General features: G+C 36.8%; 1 protein-coding gene across 3 annotated transcripts in view; it reads left to right on the top strand.

The window, feature by feature from the left end:
• Positions 1-26,778, top strand: part of LARS1 (leucyl-tRNA synthetase 1) — a 61,898-nt gene that overhangs the window by 20,156 nt on the left and 14,964 nt on the right. For 2 of the 3 annotated variants that reach the window (XM_058543268.1, XM_058543258.1), the window contains exons 11-26: positions 2,521-2,608; positions 2,691-2,767; positions 5,748-5,801; positions 6,888-7,028; positions 8,641-8,718; positions 12,545-12,630; positions 12,723-12,788; positions 12,886-12,968; positions 13,650-13,788; positions 14,140-14,352; positions 16,586-16,643; positions 18,441-18,504; positions 21,970-22,153; positions 24,242-24,332; positions 25,422-25,562; positions 26,591-26,731. In XM_058543268.1, the coding sequence (XP_058399251.1) occupies positions 2,521-2,608; positions 2,691-2,767; positions 5,748-5,801; positions 6,888-7,028; positions 8,641-8,718; positions 12,545-12,630; positions 12,723-12,788; positions 12,886-12,968; positions 13,650-13,788; positions 14,140-14,352; positions 16,586-16,643; positions 18,441-18,504; positions 21,970-22,153; positions 24,242-24,332; positions 25,422-25,562; positions 26,591-26,731 (1,704 nt within the window). The remainder of the gene's footprint in view (positions 1-2,520; positions 2,609-2,690; positions 2,768-5,747; positions 5,802-6,887; positions 7,029-8,640; positions 8,719-12,544; positions 12,631-12,722; positions 12,789-12,885; positions 12,969-13,649; positions 13,789-14,139; positions 14,353-16,585; positions 16,644-18,440; positions 18,505-21,969; positions 22,154-24,241; positions 24,333-25,421; positions 25,563-26,590; positions 26,732-26,778) is intronic. The other variant, XM_058543277.1, reaches the window with a different exon arrangement.

Here is a 26,778-nt window from a genome sequence, read left to right as displayed (position 1 = left end):
TACATACAGTCAAATGTGTAAATCATAAGTGTGTATTTTGGTGCATTTTCATATGTGTATATGCTCATGTAAGCACTGCCCAAATCCAGATATAGAACAGTTCCAGGACTCCAGAAGGCACTTTGCTGTCCATTTCATGGTCAGTACTTACCCGTCTCCTCTAAGGGTAGCCACTGCTCTGACTTCAGTGGCCAAAGATTAGTTGCTGTTCTTGAACTTCACGTAATGGAATTATACAATCTGCACTGTTTTGTGTCTGGCTCTTTTGCTCAACATTGTGTCTGTGAGAGCCATACATGTTGTGTGTAGGAGTAGTTTGTTCTTTTTTTTATTGCTGTAGTGTATTCACTGTGACTACATCACTAAAATAGCATTTTCAAATCTTATGTTTCAGGTAAGTATCTGGTTCAAAAGTACAGTCCTTCCCAGGAGATTTAATCGCTGCAGTAGACATTATATTACTTTCTGAATATGATTCCCTTCTTGTGTGGAATTGCAGCTGCTTTTTTCCTGAAAAGAAGGTCTTGGGTGATGTTAACTAAATCTGGACGGTTACATAGCTCTTATCCTTATAGTTTATTTACTTGTTAGTATTGCTGAGTGTGTTTCATTCCCTTTGGTAAATGCTGATCTTTGGTATCTTAATAAATAACTTTTTAAAAGAAAAAGATGAGTAGAATACCATCTCAATTCATTTTTTGAATTGAACTTTTATTTCTTACTTATTTTGTAAACTAATTTTTTGACTAAATTGTTTTTTTTTTTTTTTTAAGATTTTATTTATTTATTTATTTTTCCCCCAAAGCCCCAGTAGGTAGTTGTGTGTCATAGCTGCACATCCTCCTAGTTGCTGTATGTGGGATGTGGCCTCAGCATGGCCGGAGAAGCGGTGCGTTGGTGCGCGCCCGGGATCTGAACCCAGGCTGCCAGCAGCGGAGCGTGCGCACCTAGCCGCCAAGCCACGGGGCCTGCCCTAACTAAATTGTTAAACATTCATAAGACTCAAAATTCAAAAGACAAGGAAGATGCAGAAGATATCCCTAGTAACTCAATTTCCCTTTCCATAGGCAGTAAGTAAAATCGCTGTCTCCTGTATCCTTCCAGAAGTATTTCATGTATACACAAGCAGATACATACATATGTTTTCTTTCTCCCTCTTTTAATACACAAATGACAGTATACTTTAGTACATTGTTCTGCATCTTGCTTTCTTTTTTACTTAACTGTACCTTGGTAATCCTTTTATCAGTACATGAACAGCTTCCTTGTTCTTATTTTTTACAGCTACATAATATTGCATTTTTTGGTTATACCACAGCTTATTTAACCATTCACTATAATGGATATTTGAATTGTTTCCTCCCTTTTTTTAATAAGCAGTGCTGCCACATTTCACTAGTTCCTGATGCTGGTGTTCTGTCTGAGAAGTTTTTGGGAACAGTATTAAAGCCACAAATTTTTTCCTGTTCTTAATGCAACTTCTTTCCATGTTAATTTGAGCAGATTCTGGAGTGAGGAAAATGGGTGGTAAAATTTAAAAATAGCTTTCAACCTTTAAGATTGTTATGATATTTAGTCTTCATCCATATGACTGTAAATTCCATAAAAGCAGTTTATTTATATGAATAAAGTGGGATGGGTGGGAACTGTGTAGAATTGAAAAGTGCATTCCTTAGCTATATAAGAGGCTGCAAGCTGTTTGTTGCCAAAAGAGAATATGGGTCCAGGACCGGCCCCATGGCTTAGCGGTTAAGTGTGCCCGCTCCACTGCTGGCGGCCCGGGTTCGGATCCCAGACGCACACTGACGCACTGCTTCTCTGGCCATGCTGAGGCCGAGTCCCACATACAGCAACTAGAAGGACGTGCAGCTATGACATACAACTATCTACTGGGGCTTTGGGGGAAAAAAAAATAAAATTAAATTAAAAAAAAAAAGAGAGAGAATATGGGTCCAGTATTGTCAGATCTTCTGATTTTTTTTTTTTAAGAAACTAAATATGTCTTTTTAATTCAGTTTGTGTTCCTAATTATCATTTTAAATGGATATACAGTATTCTATCTTATTGTTGTCTCATATCTTTATAAAATAATTTTTCTATTATTTAAAGTTTTAGTTGTTTCCAGGTTTTGCTAGTGTCGTTAACACAGCATTGGGCAGAGTTCTCAAAGAAAAGATAATTTTTTTTCCTTTGAGATAAATTCCTACGATTGGATTGCTGGGTCCAAGTTGTGTGAAAATTTCTGCGGGTCTTGCTATGGATTCCTATGTTGCTTTCCTGAAGGAGTACAATGTTACAAGCAATGTATTATTGTACTAATTTCTTCACAACCTTACCAGTTTGGGTATTATAATTATTTACCATTATTTTTAGTCTAGTAGTTATAAAAGAATGAATTTTGTTTTACTTCATGTGTTTTTGATTATTAGCTTCTCGGGGCTTAAAATATTAACGTTGTTTTAAATTTTAATAGTTAAAATAAGTTTCTTTACCTTTTATGGTGATCTTTTTCTTACACAGGAAATTCTTGGTGCATCACTTTCTGCACCTTTAACTTCTTATAAGGTGATCTATGTTCTCCCAATGCTCACCATTAATGAGGATAAAGGTAAAGAGTTTCTTTCTTTCTAGAAATACTTCACTAATCGCATTCTGGTTGTGTTAGTTAATTTCACACTTTCTTTTATAAGGCACTGGTGTGGTCACAAGTGTTCCTTCTGACTCTCCTGATGATTTTGCTGCCCTCAAAGACTTGAAGAAAAAGCAAGTGAGTATCTGAGTTTCATGTTTGTATTTCCTCTTCATCATCTCATTGGTTTGGTACTGCTGACCTAACTATGGGATTAGGCTAAAAAGCTATGGATGTATCTTTGAACTGCTATCTCTAACTTGTTTCTTGATGTTTATATATTTTGCTGTGGTTTGAATTTTAAATACACTATTTCATAGAATCTTTTTTCAGAGACTCTTTTTTTAGAGCAGTTTTAGGTTTACAGTAAAATTGAGAGGAAGGTACAGAGATTTCCCATATATGCCTTGTTCCCACACAAGTATAGCCTCCCCCATTATCAGCATCACTCATCAGAATGGTACGTTTTTTTACCAAAGATGAGCCTAAATTGACACCATGATCAGTCAAAGTCCGTAGTTTACCTTAGGATTCACTCTTGGTGTTGTACATTCTGTGGCTTTGGACAAATGTTTAATGACACATATCCATCATTATAGTATCATATAGAGTATTTTCACTGCCTTAAAAATCCTCTGTGCTCTTCCTTTTCATCTCTCTTCCCTCCCAGCCCTGATCTTTTTATTGTCTCCATAGTTTTACCTTTTCCAGAATGTCATATAGTTGGCATCATATAGTATGTACCCTTCTCAGGCTGAATTTTTTCACTTAGTAATATGTGTTTAAGGTTTCTCCATTTCTTTTTATAGCTTGATAGCTCATTTGTTTTTAGTGCGGAATAATAATTCTATTGTTTGGATGTACCATAGTTTATTTATCCATTCATCTACTGAAGGACATTTTGGTTGCTAACAAGTGTTGGCGGTATGAATAAAGCTACTGTAAATATCCATGTGCAGGTTTTTGTTTGGACATAAGTTTTCAACTCCTTTGGGTAAATACTGAGGAGTGGGATTGCTGGATCGTGTGGTAAGAATATGTTTAGTTTTGTAAAAAACCACCAAACTGTCTTCCAAAGAGGCTGTACCATTTTGCCTTCCCACCTGTAATGTTTGAGAGTTCCTGTTGCTCCACATCCTTGTCAGCATTTGGTGTTGTCAGTGTTCTAGATTTTGGCCATCGTAATAAGTGTGTAGTGATATCTCATTGTTGTTTTAGTTTGTATTTCTCTGATGACATATGATGTGGAGCATCTTTTCATGTGCTTATTTGCCATCTGTATATCTTCTTTGGTGAGGTGTCTGTTAAGGTCTTTGGCTCATTTTTTAATCAAGTTGTTTTCTTATTGTTGAGTTTTAAGAGTTCTTTGTATATTTTGGATAACAGTCCTTCATCAGATGTGTCTTTTGCAAATCTTTTCTCCCAATCTGTGGCTTGTCTTTTAGTTCTCTTGATTGTCCTTCACAGAGCAGAAGTTTTTAATTTTAATGAAGTCCAGCTTATCTGTTATTTTGTGGATTGTGTCTTTGGTGTTGTATCTCAAAAGGCATCACCATACCCATGGTCGTTTAGGTTTTCTCCTGTGTTATATTCTAGGAGCTTTATAGTTTTGTGTTTTAAATCTAGATTCATGATCCATTTTGAACTAATTTTTGTGGTGGGTGTAAGGTCTGTCTCTAGATTGATTCTTTTGCATGTGGATGTCCAGTTGTTCCAGTAACATTTGTTGAAGAGACTATCTTTGTTTCATTGTATTGCCTTTGTTCCTTTGTCAAAGGTCAGTTGACTATATTTATAAGGATCTGTTTCTGGGCTCTGCATTCTGTTCCATTGATCTATTTGTCTATTTTTTTTGCCAGTGCCACGCTGTCTTGATTATTGTAACTTTGTAGTAAGTCCTGAAGTCAGATAGTATCAGTCCTCCAGCTTTGTTATTCTTCAATAGTCAGTTGGCTATTCTTGGTCTTTTGCCTCTCCATATAAACTTTGGAATCAGTTTATTATATCCATGAAATAATTTGCTGGGGTTTTAATTGGGATTGCATTGAATCTATAGGTCAAGTTGGGAAGAACTGACATCTTGACAATATTGAGTCTTCCAGTCCATGAATATGGAATATCTTTCCATTTATTTAGTTCTTTTGTGATTCTGTTCATCAAAGTTTTGTAGTTTTCCTCATATAGGTCTTATGTATATATTATTAGTTTTGTACCCAAGTGGTTAATTTTGGGGAGTGCTAGTGTAAATGATATTGTGTTTTTATTTTATTATATTTTTAATTTATTTCGAATTCCCCTTGTTCATTCTTGGTATACAGGGATACAATTGACTTATGTCTATTAACTGTGTATCCTGCAACCTTGCTGTAATCATATAGTAGTTCCAGGAGGTTTTTTGTTGATTATTTTGGATTTTCTACAGACAATCATGCCATCTATGCATGAAAACAGTTTTATGTCTTCCTTCCCAATCTGTATACCTTTTTATTTTCGTTTCTTGCCTTATGGCATTAGCGAGGATGTCTAGTACAATGTTGAAGAGGAGTGGTGAGAGGAGACATCCTTGGCTTGTCCCTGATCTTAGTGGGAAAGCTTTGAGTTTCTTCTCATCGTTAAGTATGATGTTAGCTGTAGATCTTTTGTGGTTTTTATCAAGTTGAGGAAGTCCTCGTCTATTCTAGTTTACTGAGAGTTTTTATCATGAGTTCGATTTTGTCAAATGCTTTCTTTGCATCTGTTGATATGATTATGTGATTTTTCTTTTTTAATCTATTCATGTGATGGATTTCATAAAACTTTTGAAAACGTTTTCTGATATTCACAAATTCATTGCAACTTAGAATATGAACCTCATTTTAAGTGGGGGGTATATGTGTGTGTTTGTGAATTTTTGCTTTTGGCTGTACAGTTTCATTATTTAAGCCATTCACTCTAACTTAAACTGTTGAGTTTTTAAAAGTCATAGATACCTTCTTGAGATATTTGGTAAAATTAAAAAATTGCTCTGTATGGAGAGGAGAACAATTAATAGTTTAAAAAAAGTTTGGAGGTTGCTTCTCTCAATGATTATACCAGTAAAGTGTTGATCATCAGTGTGAACTTGCAAATTTTTTTGTAGGCTCTACGAGCAAAGTATGGAATTAGAGATGACATGGTCTTGCCATTTGAGCCGGTGAGTACATAGATGATTCAGAATGTTCATATCGGGCCGGCCCCGTGGCTTAGTGGTTAAGTGCGGGAGCTCCGCTACTGGCGGCCCGGGTTCAGATCCCGGGTGTGCACCGACGCGCCACTTCTCCAGCCATGCTGAGGCCGCGTCCCACATACAGCAACTAGAAGGATGTGCAACTATGTCATACAACTATCTACTGGGGCTTGGGGAAAAAAAAAAAGGAGGAGGATTGGCAATAGATGTTAGCTCAGAGCTGGTCTTCCTCAGCAAAAAGAGGAGGATTAGCATGGATGTTAGCACAGGGCTGATCTTCCTCACAAAAAAATAAATAAATAAAAAAAAGAACGTTCATATCCATCTCTTTACCAGAGCAAAAAAGAGCTAACAGTTTCCTTGTATCAAAATTAAATAATTGGTAGAGTATGAAAAGAAGAGGGAGTTTGCTTAAGAGTTTACTTTATATCTGCTGTGGCAGATAAGAGCGAGAGAAAGACTAACAATAAGCATTTTCTTAACACCTGGCACCTGCAATCCTGGAACGAATAGCTTTTTAGCATCACCAATTTTATATAGCTTATTATGGCCAATTTCCAGGCTTCTAAATACAAAAATTTGGCTGTATTACTCATGAATGTCTATGTTTTCATATTAATAATGCCTGCGGAAGAAAAAAAATTTAAATTACTAGCAAATAACTTTCATGAAGAATTTGGGAGACTTTTAAACCAAAAATAAGACCATCTATAAGTTTAGTTGTTTATATCATTTTGCTAGTTTCAACATTAATTATTGAGTTAATTACATGCCAGTGGAGGGTTGAGAGCTGGGGAAGGTGTGTGTGTAGTGAGGGAGGGACAATGTGGGGGGTGCTGCACAGAATTTGGCTGGTTCCTGTGGAGTGTAGGCAGACAAATTCACATCTGGATGTTAGTCACTCTGTGATTACCTAATGTGTGGCATGCCATAATGATACATAAAATGTGAAATGACTTCATTGGTCAGCAGAGGCAAAAGGTCTGTGCCTCATAGGGCTGGTTTTGTGTTCATTCAGTGTGAATAAGTTCCTGACATTGCTGTTCTTTGCAGGTGCCGCTCATTGAGATTCCAGGTTTTGGAAATCTTGCTGCTGTGACCATTTGTGATGAGTTGAAAGTTCAGAGCCAGAATGACCGAGAAAAACTTGCAGAAGCAAAAGAGAAATTATATCTAAAAGGGTTTTATGAAGGTGTAAGTAATAATCTTTTATTTGATTTACTCCATGCTGTATGATTTTCTTCTTAATAATTTAGGAAAAAAATAGAAAAATTCAATATAGTTTCAGCTATATACTGATTTGAGAGAGATTAATATGAAATTGTGTTCTTCTGTTTCCAAATTTCCTTTTTGAATCTATTTTTTTTGTCTAATGGCATTTACAGAAATTACATTTTTGTGCCCTCTAGGAATCTCTAAGGAATGAATTTCTTGAAAAGATATTTAAAGTTCATATTAGTATGCAGTAAACTCCAAAGGTTTATTGCATGGACAATATCTGGTCCCTTCTTTTGCTCTTTTAATTGAGGAGTTCATATTTTAAATAAAAAGTTTCATTCAGTTCATTAGTTAACTTGTTGCTACCTACTAAATGTCAAGTGAGCACAAGAAACACATTCTGAACCTCTCTTTTCTCCTTAATTGTGCATGTGTTAATGTGCTTACATTTCCATGGAAAGAAGACTAAGCTAGAGAAGGTAAATTCCAACCAAGTTGCTAGTGGCTTGAGGTTGAAATGAAGATGTTTAAGGCCATAAATGAGAATGTTCTTTATTTTGATCTTTACTCTCATTTTTATGGATAACCAAGAATTGTTTATATGTCTTTTTTTAAGTGACTTATATGTTTTGGGTGATAATAAAAACCAACATTTATATAGCACTTACATATTAACTTATTGAAATCTCAAAATAACCTCATGAAGTAGGCACTATTATTCCCATTTTACAGATGAGGACATTGAGGCACTAGGAGATTAAGTAATTTACCCAAGATCAGCCAGATAATCAGCCAGTGGCAGAACTGGGACTTAAACTAGACTACTTGGCTCTAGGATTTGTGCTCTTAACCACTCTACCATAATGATCAATAAGTATAATTTCATAATGATGAATTAAATAGATATGAAGCATTTCGGTATGTTAGAAGATTGGAAGCTCAACAAAGAACACATGTCTTTTCCACTTGAGATAGAAACTATTTGAGAGAGACACAGGAGTCAGATGGAACTCAAAATATCAGCTGGAAGGGGACTATGGCTTAGATCTGTGTGTGACAGCAATGGGCAAGCTAATACTTTGCCCTAGAATTAAATTTCCCCACTACGTAAAAGGCAGAGTTGAAAAACAGTAGGCCTTCCCTTGAGAGCCAAGTTTATCACATGTCCAAGCAAAGGAGAATGCTCGCTGGCAACAGGCGGAGTTGGAAAGAGAAGCCAAAATGAGGCTGAGCTGCATATGCTCAGTTCCTTCTCCCAAAGCCTTCAGGAATGAGGTGAGCTGGTATAGTGGAATTCTCTCCACTCCATGGAAACCTGAGAAGTGGGAAGGAAGTGAGCATTCCTTCCTAATCATGTTCGTGATAGCTATCCTAGTTATACTAAAAGAAAAACAAATATGTTAAAAATATTAGGTGACTAAGCCATACCAAAATAAAAACTTATGGTTATAAAAGTGATAAATTTCATACTAAAAATACTTTGCTTATGGGTGGAAGTAAATTTAGTTAGGGAAAATTTTGAGGGGGGAACCCAAGGCAAATTTTAATTGTTTTGTATGTGTTTTTTCCCTACTTCTTATCCTTTTAGGTAATGTTGGTGGATGAATTTAAAGGACAGAAGGTCCAAGACGTAAAGAAGACTATTCAGAAAAGGATGATTGACACTGTATGTGATAGGCTATCCTCTGAAGGCTTTTGTAGGAGAAAAGCTTTTAGTTAATAGACAGACTTGACAGTGTTAATTAGTAATGATTTCTGTAGTAGAACGTGGAGCTATATTAAAGGTATATAATTTTGTGGCAGAAAATAGACCTATTCAGCAATTCATTTAACTTGAACATGCCACCTGTGATGTTGATGAAGGTAGTGTTCTAAAGTTGGCATGTAAAATGCACATACAGAGAACTTTAGTGATGCTTCCTGGCAGTGACCATTTGAGCTACTGGTAGTTAACAGTTCTTTCTTTCTGTAGTGCTTTACTTTTTCTTTCATCCTTTTTTCCCCCTCTTTCTTCATTTTTGTTGTAACTTTTTTCTGTTGAGCTATTTAATTGCTTAACCTTTACAATTAAATTTTTATTTTTGACAGTTATATTTATCCATAATACAGAGAGACAGTGGTCTGTAAGTCTTATTAAAATAAAAAAGCAGCTTTTTCTTCTCCATCCCTCTACATTCTCTTAAATTTCTCTTCCTTGGACACGCTTACTTTCAACTGTTTTAGTTGTTTCTTTTAGTACTGACCTTCATCTGTCTTATAGATCTCTAATCTAAATGCTTGTAGTATAACTTTTTGATTTTATTTTTTGGTTTTAAGCATCAGCCATTGACTTCCTACGATTAATGATCAAGATTTAACTGTTCTCCCTACCTGTGTCTTCCTCTCTAACCTCATCACATTCATGTACACTTCTCTATGCCCCATCTTCCTAGTATAGGTATATTATAACTTATGTTAGAGCAATAGTCATTGTGTACATTTTTGAGACATGGCTGATCTACAATGTAGTATACAGTGAGAACTTTTCTTCCCCAGCTTTTGGTTTTCCCTGGAGTTAATTACAGTCTTTTAAAAAAAATTTCCTTACTTTTTAAATATAATTATTAATACTCCATCCTCAGACTCTATTCCAATTGTCTGTTTCTCCTCTCTATGCCTTGAAACGCATCAGTATGCTATTGGTTCCATCCTAGAGAAAACTCTCCCAGAGCCTTCTGGCCTGTTTTAGTGATTGCTTACTGTCCTGGTGCACAAGTGTCATCTGGGATGTTCCTCTACCAAAGCTAAGGATTTCCTTTGTTTTCTCTTGAGTTGGATCTCCTGTCTCCTTGATCCCTTGGCTTCTTCTTATTTACTCTCTTATTTTGGTGAAGCTCTGCCTCTAGTAGCTTTCCTGAAAAAGGGTGCCTGGAAGGTAAATTTTTGTGACCTTCCATGTCTGAAATATCTTTATTCTGTTCTCATACTTGATTGCCTGGGTATAGAATTCTGGATTGGAAATAATTTTCTCTTAAAATTTTGAGGGCATTACCCACGATGTTCTGGTTCAGTGATGCTGTTAAGAAGTCCAAAACCATTCTGGTAATACCAATCTTTTGTAAGTGACCTGTTTTTTTCCCCCTCTGGAAGCTTGTAGAATCTTCTCTTTTCTCCCAGTGTTCTGAAATTTCATGATGATTTACCTTGGTGTAGGTCATTTTCATTCATTCTTCTGGGTGTTTAGTGGGCTCCTTCAATCTGTAAACTTATATTGTTGAATTTGGGGAAAATTTCTTGACTTTTTCTGTGATTATTTTATCCCTTCCTATTTATTTTCTCTTTCTGAATTCTTATTATTCAGATACTGGATCTCTTAGACCCTAGAAGTCCGTTTGCTCTTCTTTCTGGGAGAGTCCCTCAACTTTTCTTGCTATGAGTTTTTGTTTATTTGTTTACTGTGTGTTTTTTATATCTGTTATTTCTGTGCATAAATAAAAATTTCTAAGAGTCATTAAAAATTTTTTTTTGGTATGGAAAATTTTAAACTTATAAAAAGGTAGAGAGTCGTGATGAATCCCTGTATACCTATTACTCAGCTTCAGCAGTTACAGCTTGGGGCCAGTTTAAGATATTATTCTTGTTATCTGATTGATCCTTTTTTTAAATAAGATGTTAGTCCTGTTTCTTGGGTGTGAAATCTTAATTTTCTCTTATTTCTCTGAGGAAGACTATTGATATTTAAGAATGGATATAAAATGGTGATTGGAACCTTGCGGATGTGGGTAGGGCTTGTCACTGGGCTTCACTAGGGGTGTTCTGGAAGGGCCATCTGGGCCTCGGGGAAGCCCTGATATTAGCCCTGATGCTTTTTGGGTTTGTTAGATTCCCCTCAGAAGATTCTTCCAGTTTCTGGCTTAAAGGGTTTAAACTAGCTGAGCATTCTGGGAGCCGAATGGGAGAAGATTGCTACGGTGGATACCAACACCCAGTGTGCTGACTTTCACTTAATCCCCTTTTTCCACTATGATACCAATACTCTCAACTTTGTCCTCTGGTTGAGTCTTTTATCCTTTCCAGACGATATCCTCTTCATTGTTCTGCTGTCATAGGGAGGGACAGTTGCCTGTCTGCCTAGTGTGGGATTAGGGTATCTGGGGTTCTAACCTCTCCTTTAAAAGACTTTAGTTATTCCTCCTTTTTTTAGCCTCATGTTATCTTCACTTCCAGAATTGTCTTGTGCCACAAATTCCTGACTGTTTTGGAGGTTCTATAATGTAAACTGGATTGCTTTTCAGCTTTTACTACTGCTGGCTTAGGATTCAGCTAGCTTTCTTTAATTTGTTAATACATTTATCTCTCATCTTGCTTTTTAGTTTCCAAAATTTGGTTGGTATTATTTCTTCTCCCATTCTTTTGTCTTTGTAGGTTCATGCTGTTTAAGTTCAGTATAAAGAATTGCATTAAGAACACAAAATAGTGAATCATTTTATGAATAATAATGCTGAATTTTATTTAAAAAAATTATCATAGCCTAGTGTGTAGTGATGGATTGTAATTAGTATTTGAGTGGTGAACATGATGTAATCAATGCAGAAATAGAAGTATAATGATGTATGCCTGAAATTTATACAATGTTACAAACTAATGTTACTGCAATAAAAAAATAAATTAATTAAAAAAAATTATCAGAGCCTAACAAGTTTGGGGCCATAATAAATTAAGAGATATTTATATTTGGTAAAAAAGAAAATTCATGCTCAGTTTTTTAGTGGGAATTTATCATGACAGTAAATCTTTAGTAACAATGTTTTCTTTTTTTTTTTTTGTTTCTTTTTTTTATTTATTATTTTTTTTGTGAGGAGATCAGCCCTGTGCTAACATCTGCCAATCCTCCTCTTTTTGCTGAGGAAGACTGGCCCTGGGCTAACATCTGTGCCCATCTTCCTCCACTTTATATGGGACGGCGCCACAGCAGGGCTTGGCAAGCAGTGTGTCAGTGCGCGCCCGGGATCCGAACCAGTGAACCCTGGGCCGCTGCAGCGGAGCGCGTGCACTTAACTGCTTGTGCCACTGGGCCGGCCCATTATAACAATGTTTTCTATGTTTCATTTTTGTGCATCTGTTTTTTGAAAGAGCAATAGTTCCATGCATTTTAATTTCCTATTTTCTTTATATTTTTATTATAATAAGGATAAAAGGCTGCCATAGGCAGCCTTACCTTCAAACCATGGGATTAGAAACTATTAAACATCTTTCACTTTCCACTGAGAAGGAATAATCTGTACCTTGGGAACGTGATTCATTTGATGAAGATGCACACCTTTTCAAAAGCAAGTGTTGTGTAGAAAGAAAGGCAGATAACTTCTACGCTGTGAAGTGGGAGGATGTAGTGAAAATGGAGAATTTTGGTTATTGGTGGTATAGCATTTTTTAAAAAAGTTGTTTTTATCATTCTTGAGGAATAGAGATTGACTTGGCATAATATCTGATATATTTTTATTTACTTTCATTAGGGCGATGCGTTTATTTACATGGAACCAGAGAAACAAGTTATGTCCAGGTCTTCAGATGAATGTGTCGTGGCCCTGTGTGACCAGTGGTTAGTCTATAAATAGCAAGAAGAAATTTCCTTCAGTCACTTTGCGTATCCTTTTGACTTTTATTCTTTTTAATCAATTTGTCCGCTGCCAGGTACTTGGATTATGGAGAAGAGAACTGGAAGAAACAGACATCCCAGTGCTTGAAGAACCTGGAAACGTAAGATGGGAGAAAGTGATGAGGGGTGGGAAAGGAGATGAGGAACATGAAAGACAATAAAGGTGAAGAGAAACACTTTATCTTTTACTCTCTCCAGCTTCTGTGAGGAGACCAGGAGGAATTTTGAAGCTGTCTTAGGATGGCTACAAGAGCATGCTTGCTCAAGAACTTATGGTTTAGGTAAGAAAACTTCAGATTTTTCTGTTTGAATGACTTTGCTGATTCCACAACAAATTAATGCTTTTACCTTTTTCCTCTCTTCTAGTGTTTTTCTGAATTGGAAGTGAGAGGTTTTGGTTAGAGGGTGAAGGAAACTAGGGTGTGGTCCCCTACCATCTACCTGGTGGTAGAAGTATGTCCTCTCTAACCCACATAGCTTTTTTTTTTTTTTTTTTTTTGTGAGGAAGATCAGCCGTGAGCTAAGATCCGATGCCAATCTTCCTCATTTTGCCGAGGAAGATTGGCCCTGGGCTAACATCTGTGCCCATCCTCCTCTACTTTATATGGGACACCGCCACAGCATGGCTTGACAAGCGGTGTGTTGGTGCGTGCCCAGGATCCGAACCTGTGAACCCTTGTGCCACTGAAGTGGAGTGCCCACACTTAACCACTGTGCCACTGGGCTGGCCCCCCACATAGCTTTTAACGATTTGATCTTTTTTTAATAGAAAGTTTCTAGTGCTTCGACCATTTTGTTTTTTATTTACCAGTTTATTTTTATTAATTATTAAAGTAAATTTAGGAACTTCCTAAATAAGTAGCTTTGTAAATGCTATAGACCTATTCTTGAAAATGTGGATTCTATAGATGAAGTGTCTCTTAGGTTCCTCATGCATTAATTTTCTTCCCTTTATCTTGCAGGTACTCGTCTGCCGTGGGATGAGCAGTGGCTGATTGAATCGCTTTCTGATTCCACTATTTACATGGCATTTTACGCAGTTGCACACCTGCTGCAGGGGGGTAACTTGCGTGGGCAGGCAGAGTCTCCACTGGGCATCAGGTTGGTAAATGGATAAGGGAAAGAAGTGTAGTTTGTTAGCAAGAGATGTGATCTTTTGATTTACATATTGAAAGCTCTTTTTTTTAATATTTAGTTTTCATGAGAATTTATTTAGCAGAATTTTGTCATGATTTTGCTTTTTTGCTATTGAACTGAGAAATAGTAATAAATGGCTCCTCCTCTAGTATTATTATCCATTCTTCATTCTTATGGGAGTCTATTGTCCTCATTTGTTACTATAACTACATTAAGAAAGAGAGTCCTATTTCATGGTTAGATTAAAATATTGAGTCTTCCAAAGAAATTGAAAGAATTGTTGTTATTTGTTTGTTTCTTTTACTTTTAATACAGACCGCAACAGATGACCAAGGAAGTTTGGGATTATGTTTTCTTCAAAGAGGCTCCGTTTCCTAAGACTCAGATCCCAAAGGAAAAGTTAGATCAGTTAAAGCAGGAATTTGAATTCTGGTATCCTGTGGATCTTCGAGTCTCTGGCAAGGATCTTATTCCAAATCATCTTTCATATTACCTTTATAATCATGTGGCTATGTGGCCAGAACAAAGGTGAGTGCTAAAAAAGACGTGGACTAAATTTATTGATTATCAACAAGGGTGCCTTATTGCTTCAAATATATAAGAAGTTATTGCGAAGGGTATAGGTAGATTTGCCAATTGCATTCTTTTTCTTTCTTTCTTTCTTTTTTTTCTTTGGGGAAGAACATTGGCCCAGAGCTAACATCTGTTGCCAATCTGCCTCTTTTTGCTTGAGGAAGATTCACCCTGAGCTAACATCTGTGCTGGTCTTCCTCTATTTTGTATGTGGGTCACCGCCACAGCATGGCTGACCAGTAGTGTAGGTCTGCGCCTGGGATCCTGTGGCTGGGATCCAGCCACACCTGGGCTGCAGAAGCGGAGTGCGGCGAACCCAATCACTGGGCCATGGGGTCGGCCCCTACATTCTTTTTCTTATATTAAATGTATACTGAAGCAGAAAGCACATCTTCTTCTATCTGTTACATCTAGAAATCCTCATACCTACCCTGAGCCACCAAAACAATGCACATTTCAGGTACACTGACAGTCTGTTGGTAGTTCACTTGACTTGTTACATAACTCATTTGACCTGTTAGATGCAGGAATAAAGGCGATGTAGGATAAAGCCTAAAACGTTAGAATTGGAAGGAAACATTTCTTTGGAGCTGAGAGCCCCAAGGTTACAGCATTAATTGGTAGCGATGTTCTGACTAGAATCTAGGTCTAAGAGGTGTTTTTAATACCATGTGCTGAAGAGCAATCCTTCTATTGTCTTCCCTCTTGACCAAGACATGTCTCTGTGCCTTTCCCTCCAGTCCCTCAAGTAGCTGAAGAAACAAACCCCTCTCTGTGTTCAAATTTTATTTTGTAAAACCAAAACAATCTCGTGTGACTTCTTGTATTTAGAATGAGATTGCCTTTTCTTTCTCAAGAATAAAAGGAAAATTTTGAAGTAGAGGAATAAAATAAATCTGATGTGGTTCTTGCCATCCAGTTATTTTTCTCTATTATTTAAAATGTGTTTTTGGAGAAATTGGGTGTCTCAGAAGTACTTGTTAGTAGTATAGTTGAGTCTTTATCCCTTTGCATCAAGTTTTTGACATATGTTAGGTTTTTAAAAATTACGGATAAGTAATAACATTAAATCCTCGTGTCAGGCACTGTTCTAATTACTTTTAGTAACTCATTTAATTTTCACTACAACTTTTCGAGAAGGTCTGTAATATCCTCGTTTTACAGACAAGGAACTTTACTGAGGCATAGAGAGCTCAAATAACTCACCCAAGGTTACTCAGCAATGGCAGAACCAGGATGCAAACCCCAGCAGTCTGGCTCTAGAACTCTTGCTCTCAACTACTATCCCCCACATGATCTCATTGCTAGAATGAATGAATGAATGATATGTACATAGTTTGGAAGTTCAAACAGTTCATAAAGGTAAAAAGTTACAAGTGAACTTTCACCCTTGCCACCATATCACTGTACTTCCCAAAGCTCATCACTGCTGCTACTTTCTTGTGATTTCTTCTGGAAAGCATAGTTATGCATATACCAGCATCAGATATCGGTATTTACTTATTTTTTGATTTATACAAAGATGCCACGTTATAGACACTATTCAGTCTTGTTTTTTTCCATGTAAAACCAATATCAGATATCTATACTTATTTAATTTTTAATTTATATAAAGATGCCACATTATAGACACAATTCTCTCGTTTTTTTTTACTATTCTGTCTCTTATTTTTTCTATGTAATAGTGTATTTCTAAGATCTTTTTTTTTTTTAATTAATTAATTTATTTTTCTCCCAAAGCCCCAGTAGATAGTTGTATGTCATGGTTGCACATCCTTCTAGTTGCTGTATGTGGGACACGGCCTCAGCAAGGCCAGAGAAGCGGTGCCTCGGTGCGCACCCGGGATCCGAACCCGGGCTGCCAGCATCGGAGGGCGTGCACTTAACCGCTAAGCCACGGGGCCGGCCCACTAAGATATTTTTATATCCATATATCTCACCTTGCTGTATTTTTTAAATAGTTACATAGTATTTCATCGTATGCCTATATCATAGTTTATATAACCAGTCCTTTACTAATGGACACTTTCTTTTCACTTTTTACCTGTCATGAATAGGACTCAATAAATATCCTTATATATTTGTCTTAGCCAACTTTTACGAAGCTTTTAGCATTTACCTCAAAATTTTAAGCCTAAACTATAATCTTTAAGTTTTATTTTCTGTCTTTAAACATGTACCTGTAAAGTGACAAATGGCCTGTAGCAGTGAGAGCAAATGGACATCTCCTCCTCAACTCTGAGAAGGTAAGGCACATTGTCTCTTGAAAATTTAAAATTCTGCAGAAAACTTTTCAGATTTAGCAAGTTACACTTTTTTAAAGAAATAAAGAGTGTGAAAATCAGAGAGTTAAAAAACTTCCATTTAAAGTGTTTAGGACTGTCAGCATTAATTAAAGTTTTATCTTTAAAATTGAGTAAAGTGGAGTAGATAGTATTAGTTGAGGGAGGGATGGAGAAAACTTACCTATTATAACATTTGTATTTAGAGTGAAAAAAGGTGACATAAATTGTGACTGGAGGAGAGAGAGAGAGACAGACACAGAGAGAAACAGGGACAGAGAGAGACAGAGACAGGGACAGGAAATGTGAAGATCCTACTGTTGTGACCCTAGAATATCTTTCTCATTAAGTTGAGAAAATAGTTGGGTGGTTTTTGTTTTTTCTTTTATACTGTGACTGGCCCTTGAATTGGAATAATAGAATTTTGGGGTTTGTAGGATTCTTAAGTGTCATGTAATGCTTCTTCCCAGGCAGTGTAATATCTCTGTTTATACTACTACTACTTCCACTATTGTTACTACTAATAATATATATGATGTTTTATAGACCACATAAAATTTTATCTCATTAATCAATATCCTCAACAGGAGGTTGTGCAAACTTCTTGACAAAGCCCTCACTTGCCCCTATGATGCCTTATGCACATTAGGAAAAGGCACCCCTCCTCAACTAAACAAAAGAAATTAAATTACAATATTATTTATTTCTCATAAGTAATTATAACAAGTTGGATTTGTTACTAGTGAATTTTGCTGCAACCAACGGAATATTAATGGTAAAAGAGTATGTGTTGCTGTAAGTGTCTATGTGTAATGAAAATAGTTATAGATTTAATAAATAGCAGATGCTATGGATTGCAATGTGAAGCATCATTTTTAGTCAGTGCAGTAATATTGGAAGGGAATAAAACAGTTCATTTAAGATAATGTGTACATTAGGCTGAAAAACAACTCTTTGTTTAGAACCACAGGCTGTTTTATAGATTTTGTTAGATCAACAAGGACTTTGGATTATCGAACTCATTTTTTTTTTGTAAGCCAAGTGGAACCATATATACATACATTTATATAAATATAAATCCTGTTATAACATGACATTTTTTTTGGTCTCAACATTGTTGTCCTATACACTATAGATTTTATTAGAACAAGATACTGAATTGCTATGTAGTAGCAAATTGATGTAATAATCACCTCTTTTTGGTATCAGCATAGTTATGATAAAGACAAAAAATTTTAAAATAGTAAAGATTGCTAGACTGTGCACAGTGCTTCCTTAGATGTGCTGCTCTCAGGCAGAGCACAACTTGTATAACCAATTATTGTGACCCTAATGATGGGAAGTTCTTTAAAACCCTGACTCTGACCTCATGAGCTAGGTTCATTCATTTCTGAGTGACTCTAATTGCTAAAAAGCTCTTCTTTATAACCAGCTGAAATGTTCCAGAGTTACAGTGGAATCATTCCACATGTCTAAACCCATTCCCAGGGGGTAGTATAGGCTAGTGGAGAGAGCAGTGGACTGGGTATCGGACTGGAGTCCTGTCCTAGCTCTGTCACTGACTAGCTGAGTGACCTAGACAAGTCACTGTGTTGACTGGGCTTCAGTTCATCTCTGTAAAATTAGTGTAAGATATCTTTTTCTTTCCATGTTTCTAATCCTTTTTGTCTTTATCTGATCATGACCAACCCATTTAATTTGATTTGGCTGATTTGGTTCATTTATTCTTACTGAAGCCTGATTGTTGACTCTCTATTTCAGATGTCAAAATCCACAGGCAACTTCCTCACTTTGACCCAAGCTCTTGACAAATTTTCAGCCGACGGTGAGTATACTTATTTGTTATTGCTGTTGCAAAGGGTCCGATTCTCCTTAGATTATAGGAGGAAAATTAAAATTGTTGTTTCAATTTTATTTCTTTTCTCTTTTGCTTTTACCAATACTTTAAAATATTTACATTTTCTTTGTGTACAAGCGAAGTAATATTTAAAGTATAAGAAGTGCCAACATGATCTGTTGAGAAGGAAGAAATTCAAGCTGAGTTGATTAGAGTCTTTTTTTGAAAGAAAATCACTGCAATTGCTACCTGGCTTGTTTCTAATTTCTTACTACTTCTAAGATTAAAGAGTTGGTTTGTAGAGATGTTAGGTATGTAGGAAGCTTTTCCAAAGTATTTCCTCCATATTTGATATAAATATAGGTGACTTGAACCTGGGAGCATTCGTTTTTCAGAAAAACATTTTTTCCCTGGCCTCAGTACTGTTTCTTTCAGTCATTACTTTGTCATGAGAAGAAATGCACCGTCCAACCTGAAGGAACCATTTATTTAAAAAAAATTTTTTTTAATTATTTTTTTTATTGAGGTAAACCATTCATTTCTTATGTAACTTAGTCTTTGGTCATCATGCCACTTCTTTTTACTGATCATGGCTAGCATGGTTTGAGACCATACAGAAAAGGATGGGGAAGAATCAACCTAAGTAACTTTGGAAAGCAGTATTTTAACTGAACAGTGTAAAGGCCAAGAGAACTGTACACAAATACTGTAGTTAGTAAGTCTATTACAAGAGGTATAGATTAGAATTCTGAAACTACTTTTTGTGTACACTGGGATTGAACAAATAAGTATATTGTAGATAAGAGCTTGCTGTCAGAGAAAGAAACTATAAATAAGTAAAGGGGGAATGCTAGAATGAACCCTGTGGTGTTGGATACTCATGGTTTTATTTTATGTACAGACATGTATAAAAATGGACATAGATGTGTGTGGGGAGTTAGTATACATGCATATATTTTCCTAGCTCTGTCTGCTGAGAGGGCCTAGGAGCAGTGACACATCAGGAGCAGTGAACACCTGGCATTCGGATCTTGGTTTCTACATATATTCTCTAATAAAAGGAACTAGGGTTCCTAGGAGAAGTGATTGATTTGAGGGCTGTACTAGGGAAAAGACAAGATGAGCATGGAACATCTTATGGTGCCAGAAAATAAGGAAATGTTTAAAAAAGGAAGGGGACATTTTGAAAGTACATAGGAGCCAACTTGAAGGAGCTCTCAATTGCCCAAGCTAGAACAATTTAAGAAACAAAGTAAATAATGATACTGGATTATAACCCAATGAATAAATTAAATATTCATGAGTTCTTACTAATATATATTAATAATTGAATAAATAAATGGGAGAGTAGGGACAGCTCTTCCTTTCAGAAGAATTCCAATTAATATATGTAAAAAGATTGAGTGAAATATAAAATCACCATTAAGCAAACATCATAGTAGTAACTGTTACAGGCAAGATCCACAAATGGTTGTCAAAATCAGTGGATCAAAGTTTCAGAAGAAATAGGAGGATTGCATATTCTCAGAGTATCTCTCTCAAGATATTTCTTAATCATAAAGGGAAAATCAGTAACTTTACAATGGAGAAACTTGGCAGACACCGTCTAACCAAGTGATGAAGCTTTGCAACACCAGTAATGAGTCATATTGATATCATGTACCTCGCTGATAATGATGCAATGAGAAGACACACAGCATCACTTTTGTTATATTCTTGCCAAAGGTTCGTAACCTCAGTCTGATCATGAGAAAACATCAGACAAACCCAACTGGGAGAAATTCTATTCAATAAACTGACTAGTATTAATCAAAAGTGTCAAGGTCATAAAAGACAAGGAAAGACTGAGAAACTGTCACAGATTTGAAGAGACCAAGGAGATACAACAGTTAATGCAATGTGGAATTCTGGATTGGGCCCTGGCACAGAAAAAGGATAGTAGAGGAAAAATTGATAAAATGTGAATAAAGTCTATAGTTTAGTTAATAGCATTGTACTAATGTTAACTTCCTGGTTTTGAATTGGTTATATTAATTGTTAACATTAGGGAAGCTGGGTAAATGGTGTATGTTTTTTCTCTTGCTGTCTTTTGCAACTTTTCTATAAGTGTAAAATTATTTCAAAATAGACTTAAAAAATGTTTTCAGCTTCTTGTGTATTGTAAACGATACTTAATGCATACATAACTTAATGTTGTATATTCTCATCTCCCCCTTTAAGGCACAGATAGTAGCAGACTATACATACTGTTCTGAACTGCCTTTTTCACTTAATAGTTCATATCTGAGATCACTCCATATTGATACACAAAGGGTTTCCTCACTCTTTTTTGCAGCAATGTAGTGTTCCATTGCAAGGAAGTCCTGTAGTTTATTTAATTAAACTCTCACTGATGATTTTGTCCAGTATTTTAGAATGGAAGGTTTTGCTTAAAAAGTAAAATTTGGGGGGCCGGCTCTGTGGCTTAGCGGTTGAGTGTGCGCGCTCCGCTGCTGGCGGCCCGGGTTCAGATCCCGGGTGCGCACTGACGTGCCGCTTCTCTGGCCATGCTGAGGCTGTGTCCCACATACAGCAACTGGAGGGATGTGCAGCTATGACATACAACTATCTACTGGGGCTTTGGGGGGCAAAAATAAATAAATAAAATCTTAAAAAAAAAAAAAAAGGTAAAATTTGGTAGTAGAAAACTTAGAAGAGTCTACTTTTAGGACTAAGAAATTAAATATATATTTTTACACTTATGAGGCACCAATGTGGGCCCCATGCATTAAAATATCATAATATTTTGCGACCTCTAAACGAGGCTGAGATATTGATAGCACTATCTATCCCCAGTTTATTATTTTCTTCCTTTGCCTCATTAAAGATCACTTTATCTCATTAACTCATGCCTGAGAAGAAACACATATTGATGCTAAGTGTAAAATCAATACAGATGATTCAGATATTTTAACAACATCTTTATGGATCCTACTTTTGGTGATTTTTATTTTTGCTGTTGGTCCATGGCAGTCCTTTAAAGCATTTTTTATTTCTTAATTTATATGTAGGCTTTGCAGTGTATCCAACTGGACACATAGTTGATGTTTAGCAACCACATTTTTTTTTTTTTTTTTGATGGGGAAGATCAGCCCTGAGCTAACATCCATGCCAAATCTCCTCTTTTTGCTGAGGAGGACTGGCTCTGAGCTAACATCTATTGCCAATCCTCCTCCTTTTTATCCCCAAAGCCCCAGTAGATAGTTGTATGTCATAGTTGCACATCCTTCCAGTTGCTGTACGTGGGATGCAGCCTCAGCATGGCCGGAGAAGCAGTGCGTCGGCGCATGCCCGGGATCCGAACCCAGGCCGCCAGCAGTGGAGCATGCGCACTTAACCGCTAAGCCACGGGGCCGGCCCCAGTAACCACATTTTTAAGTCATCAATTGGTTTTTTTTCTTCTTCTTCTACCAGGAATGCGCTTGGCTCTGGCTGATGCTGGTGACACTGTTGAAGATGCTAACTTTGTGGAAGCCATGGCAGATGCAAATATTCTCCGTCTGTACACCTGGGTGGAGTGGGTAAAAGAAATGGTTGCCAACTGGGACAGCCTAAGAAGTGGTCCTGCCAGCACCTTCAATGACAGAGTTTTTGCCAGGTAATCTATGGACCCCAAACACTATACTTTGGAGTTGCTTACTACTGGTGCATTTTTTTAAAAGATTTTATTTATTTATTTTTCCCCCCAAAGCCCCAGTAGATAGTTGTATGTCATAGCTGCACATCCTTCTAGTTGCTGTATGTGGGACGCGGTCTCAGCATGGCCGGAGAAGCGGTGCGTCGGTGCGCGCTTGGGATCCGAACCCGGGCCACCAGCAGGGGAGCGCGCGCACTTAACCGCTAAGCCACAGGGCCGGCCCACTACTGGTGCATTTTTAAGTTTTCTTTTTTTATTTCTCCTAAACTCCTAAAATAAATTAGATGTTAATAATAGCTACTACTTATCGAAAACTTACTTGTGCCAGGTACTATGCTAAGTACTTTGTTGGGCCGGCCCCGTGGCTTGGTGGTTAAGTGCGCGCGCTCCGATGCTGGTGGCCCGGGTTCGGATCCCGGGCGCGCACCGAGGCACCACTTCTCCGTCCATCCTGAGGCCGAGTCCCACATACAGCAACTAAAAGGATGTGCAGCTATGACATACAACTATCTACTGGGGCTTTGGGGAGAAAAAAATAAATAAAATCTTTAAGTACTTTGCATCCATTATCTGATTTTAGCCTCATAGCAACCTCATATGATGAAGATATTATTAGCTCTATTTTATAGTTAAAGAAATTTAAAGCTTAGAAAAATTAAGTATTTCATTAAATGTCTCAAAGCTAGCAATGTCGGACTTGGGATATGAACTTGCTTCTGTCTGTCTCCAAAGCCCATTGTCATAACCATTTTACCATGCTGTTTTGCCAGAATGGTTAAAGGAGAAGTAGATTAAAAGAAAAGAATTGTCATTTTTTTTTCCTTCAAAAGACGTTTATCAACCTCTTTGTATCAAGAACCATCCTAAACCCTGCTGTTACAAAGGTGAATAAGGCTTGATCCTTCATTGTAGGCTCTTCTGGCAGGAGAGAAAAACACGTATCCAACCAATTATAAGTGTAATAATAGGGATAGAGGGAATTCAGAGGAGATGGCGTGTAAGTTCTGGGTTTCTTTAGAAATAAACAGGATATTTTCAGGGAGAGGAGAAAGCCATGGAAAGAGTATGGTATTTATTTGACGTATAGTATGTGGAGGGCAGAAGTAAGAGATCAAACAAGTTGGGGCTAGCTGAGGCCAAATTATGAAGGGCCTGAGGTAGCAGGAGAAGTTTTTTTCAATATCCAATGTCAGTTGTTTAAAATGCAACAATTAAACCTGGCTGCAACCTCAGTTAACCTATTTTCATATTGCATTTTGGGCTTCATAATAAAGTTTTCTTCAAGGAATTTTTTTTTTTTCCTGAGGAAGATCAGCCCAGAGATAACATCTTTTTTTTTGTTTTTGTTTTTGGTTTTTTATTTATTTATTTATTTTTTCCCTCAAAGCCCCAGTAGATAGTTATATGTCATAGCTGCACATCCTTCTAGTTGCTGCATGTGGGATGCGGCCTCAGCATGGCTGGAGAAGCGGTGCGTCGGTGCGCGCCCGGGATCCAAACCCAGGCTGCCAGCAGTGGAGAGCGCGCACTCAACTGCTAAGCCACAGGGCCGGCCCTAGAGATAACATCTGATGCCAATCCTCCTCTTTTTTGCTGAGGAAGATCAGCCCTGGGCTAACATCCATGCCCATCTTCCTCTACTTTATATGGGACACCGCCACAGCATGGCTTGACAAGTGGCATGTCGGTGCACGCCTGGGATCCGAACCTGCGAACCCCAGGCTGCCGAAGCAGAGTGCGCACACTTAACCGCTGCGCAATGGGGCCGGCCCTACATCATCAAGGAATTTGTAAATAAGCACATCATTAACTGTATTTTCATAAATAGGAGCTCTAAGCAGCATCAGATGACAGTACTTCAGAGTGGATAGACAATAGGGAGCTGCAGTGGGCAGTTGCAACGAACACAGAGATGGTTTTCTGGCTGAGCAGTCTTAAATGTTTCAGGCATTGTTCTCATTTTACTGTTTATCGGTATATGTGGCAGTTTTTTATACCTATATATACTTGCCTTTAAACTCAATAACCTTTTTTTACCCTATTCAATAGTGAAATGAATGCAGGAATTATAAAAACAGACCAAAACTATGAAAAGATGATGTTTAAAGAAGCTTTGAAAACAGGGTTTTTTGAGTTTCAGGTAAGCTATTAATTCTTTTAGTAGCTATAAAATATGTCAGTGTGAATATGATGTATTTCACCCTTTTCCCTCCTGCTATAACATAATAACTCAACGAAAGTGGAGACTGAAAGTCTTGCCAAGAAATTTTTAAATTCTTCAATGAATTGTGATTTTAAATAATTTTCTTTGATACTTTTTCTTGTTGAATCCACTTACTATAGGTAAATCTGTTTCTAGTTGAGCCATGAGTTAATAAAGAGGTTAAATCTAAAAATCAGCCACATTTTTCAGGAAAACATTTTTATTTATTTATTTATTTATTTTTAATTTTTTCCCCCAAAGCCCCAGTAGATAGTTGTATGTCATAGCTGCACATCCTTCTAGTTGCTGTATGTGGGACGCGGCCTCAGCATGGCCGGAGAATCGGTGCGTTGGTGCGTGCCCGGGATCCGAACCCGGGCCGCCAGTAGTGGAGTGTGCGCACTTAACCGCTAAGCCACGGGGCCAGCCCCCGAAAAACATTTTTAAATTGATAAAAAATAAAGACAAAATTGTAACTAATTGCTGTTAGTTTGAAAGCAAACATTATCTGAGGTTTTCCACAAGGTGTCAGTATTTCCTCAAGTTTGGCAGTTCAAATGCTTAAAGTAAAAATGTAGCTTTCCTCAATCACTTTTGTAAAATATAGCATTGGGATTTATGTAACATGGTTTTCAGAGAGGTGGTTAAATAAGGATAAGTGCTGAGCGTAGCAATGTGTCATATTTATAGCCTTTTTTGATACTTAATATCTTTCCTACATGCTCCTCAGAGCATTTACCCTTAGTACACAGTTTAAATGGTTCAACTTTTATATCTGTTAGAAAATGTCGTTTTAAAAAATTTTTCTTGAGGATCATTAATGTAAAACTGCAGTATCCTTTGGACAAGGATTGATACACGTTTACTTGCTAGTTGTTAAAAATAGAGTAAAACCTTTACAAAAATTCATTATGGAATTTAAAAAGACTGAAAACTTAAAAATGCATTAACTGAATTTTTTTTTCCTTTAATTTTATTTTAAAAAAGTATAAGGAGAGAAATGGTAAATAATTTCGAATTTTATAGGCCTCAAAAGATAAGTACCGTGAATTGGCCATAGAAGGGATGCACAGAGACCTTGTGTTCCGGTTTATTGAAGTTCAGACACTTCTCTTGGCTCCAGTCTGTCCACATATTTGTGAGCACATCTGGACACTCCTGGGAAAGGTACTTATATGCATTTAAGATGTGGGTGGTTTTGATTTTGGCCTCATTAAATAACTGTTGTGGTAATAAATGTTGCTTAAGAGGAAACGACTGAAAATGAGTATTTCAAGAATAATGCTGGATTCATCATCTCATAAGTATTACGCAGGTTAAACTGAAGTTCCCTCCTGTTTAGACAGATACATCACATATACACCTTTATTTATATACACAAAGTATATGTATTTTAAAAGCATGTGACTATGTACATGTTGTTTATCACCTACTTCCTATTAGGAAATGTTATATTTGAATATATTCAAATGTATATTTGAATATGTATAACTATTATGTATAACTAATATTGGTTTTCCAGCTGTTTGTTAAAAAGGTGAAAATATTCAGAAAGATATAAATTACTGTTATGAGCTGCTTATAAGCAAAGATAGAAGTGTATATTTGCATAAATATTCTTGTTTTATATAAGATTCCTGGCATATATAGGCCTGCATATTCAGGAATATTAGCATTCTTACTGTGAAGATAAATCCAATTATTTCTCCCAGACTTGCAGATAAACAGATTGGCTGGTTTAATAACTCCTTTCCAACCTTATTAGCCAGGCTCTTTTGTATTTTTCAGTGCATGAACAATGTAAAAATCTGCTCATGACATATACACCAAATAGCCATACTTTCAATACTGGATGTATTAATAGAATAAAAACTGAGAGTATGCATAATTTATATAATAATGATTAAATTTGGGCAAATTATCATTACATAATGTTCTTTGCAAGTGAGCATATGTGTGTGGGTATTAATACGCTTGTACAAATGGATGCTAATTAAGTGTAGAGTCAGACTCCACAGCTTGAATTCTAGGGAACATTAGATCAGGGGCTGTGGAAGTGTGTTATGTGTAGTGAGGTTTGAACTTGGAGCACACAATTACAGATGGTAGCCTTGGTATGAAACTGTAATCAAGAATCATAAAATAGTTGTGTTGTCTAATCTCACGGAACCCTTTTTTTTTTTTTTTTTTTTAAGCCCAATTCAATTATGAATGCTTCATGGCCTCTGGCAGGTCCTGTGGATGAAACCTTGATACGTTCCTCGCAGTATCTCATGGAAGTAGCTCATGACCTTAGACTGCGACTCAAGAACTATATGATGCCTGCTAAAGGGAAGGTGAAGTCATTTTCTTAGAAAAAGGTCATTCCTTAAAAGTCGTTGGT

The sequence above is a fragment of the Diceros bicornis genome, chromosome 1, assembly GCF_020826845.1.
Source record: "Diceros bicornis minor isolate mBicDic1 chromosome 1, mDicBic1.mat.cur, whole genome shotgun sequence".
Lineage (NCBI taxonomy): Eukaryota > Metazoa > Chordata > Mammalia > Perissodactyla > Rhinocerotidae > Diceros > Diceros bicornis.
Note: the sequence above shows the minus strand (reverse complement) of the source record. Positions and strands in the feature narration are given on the sequence as shown.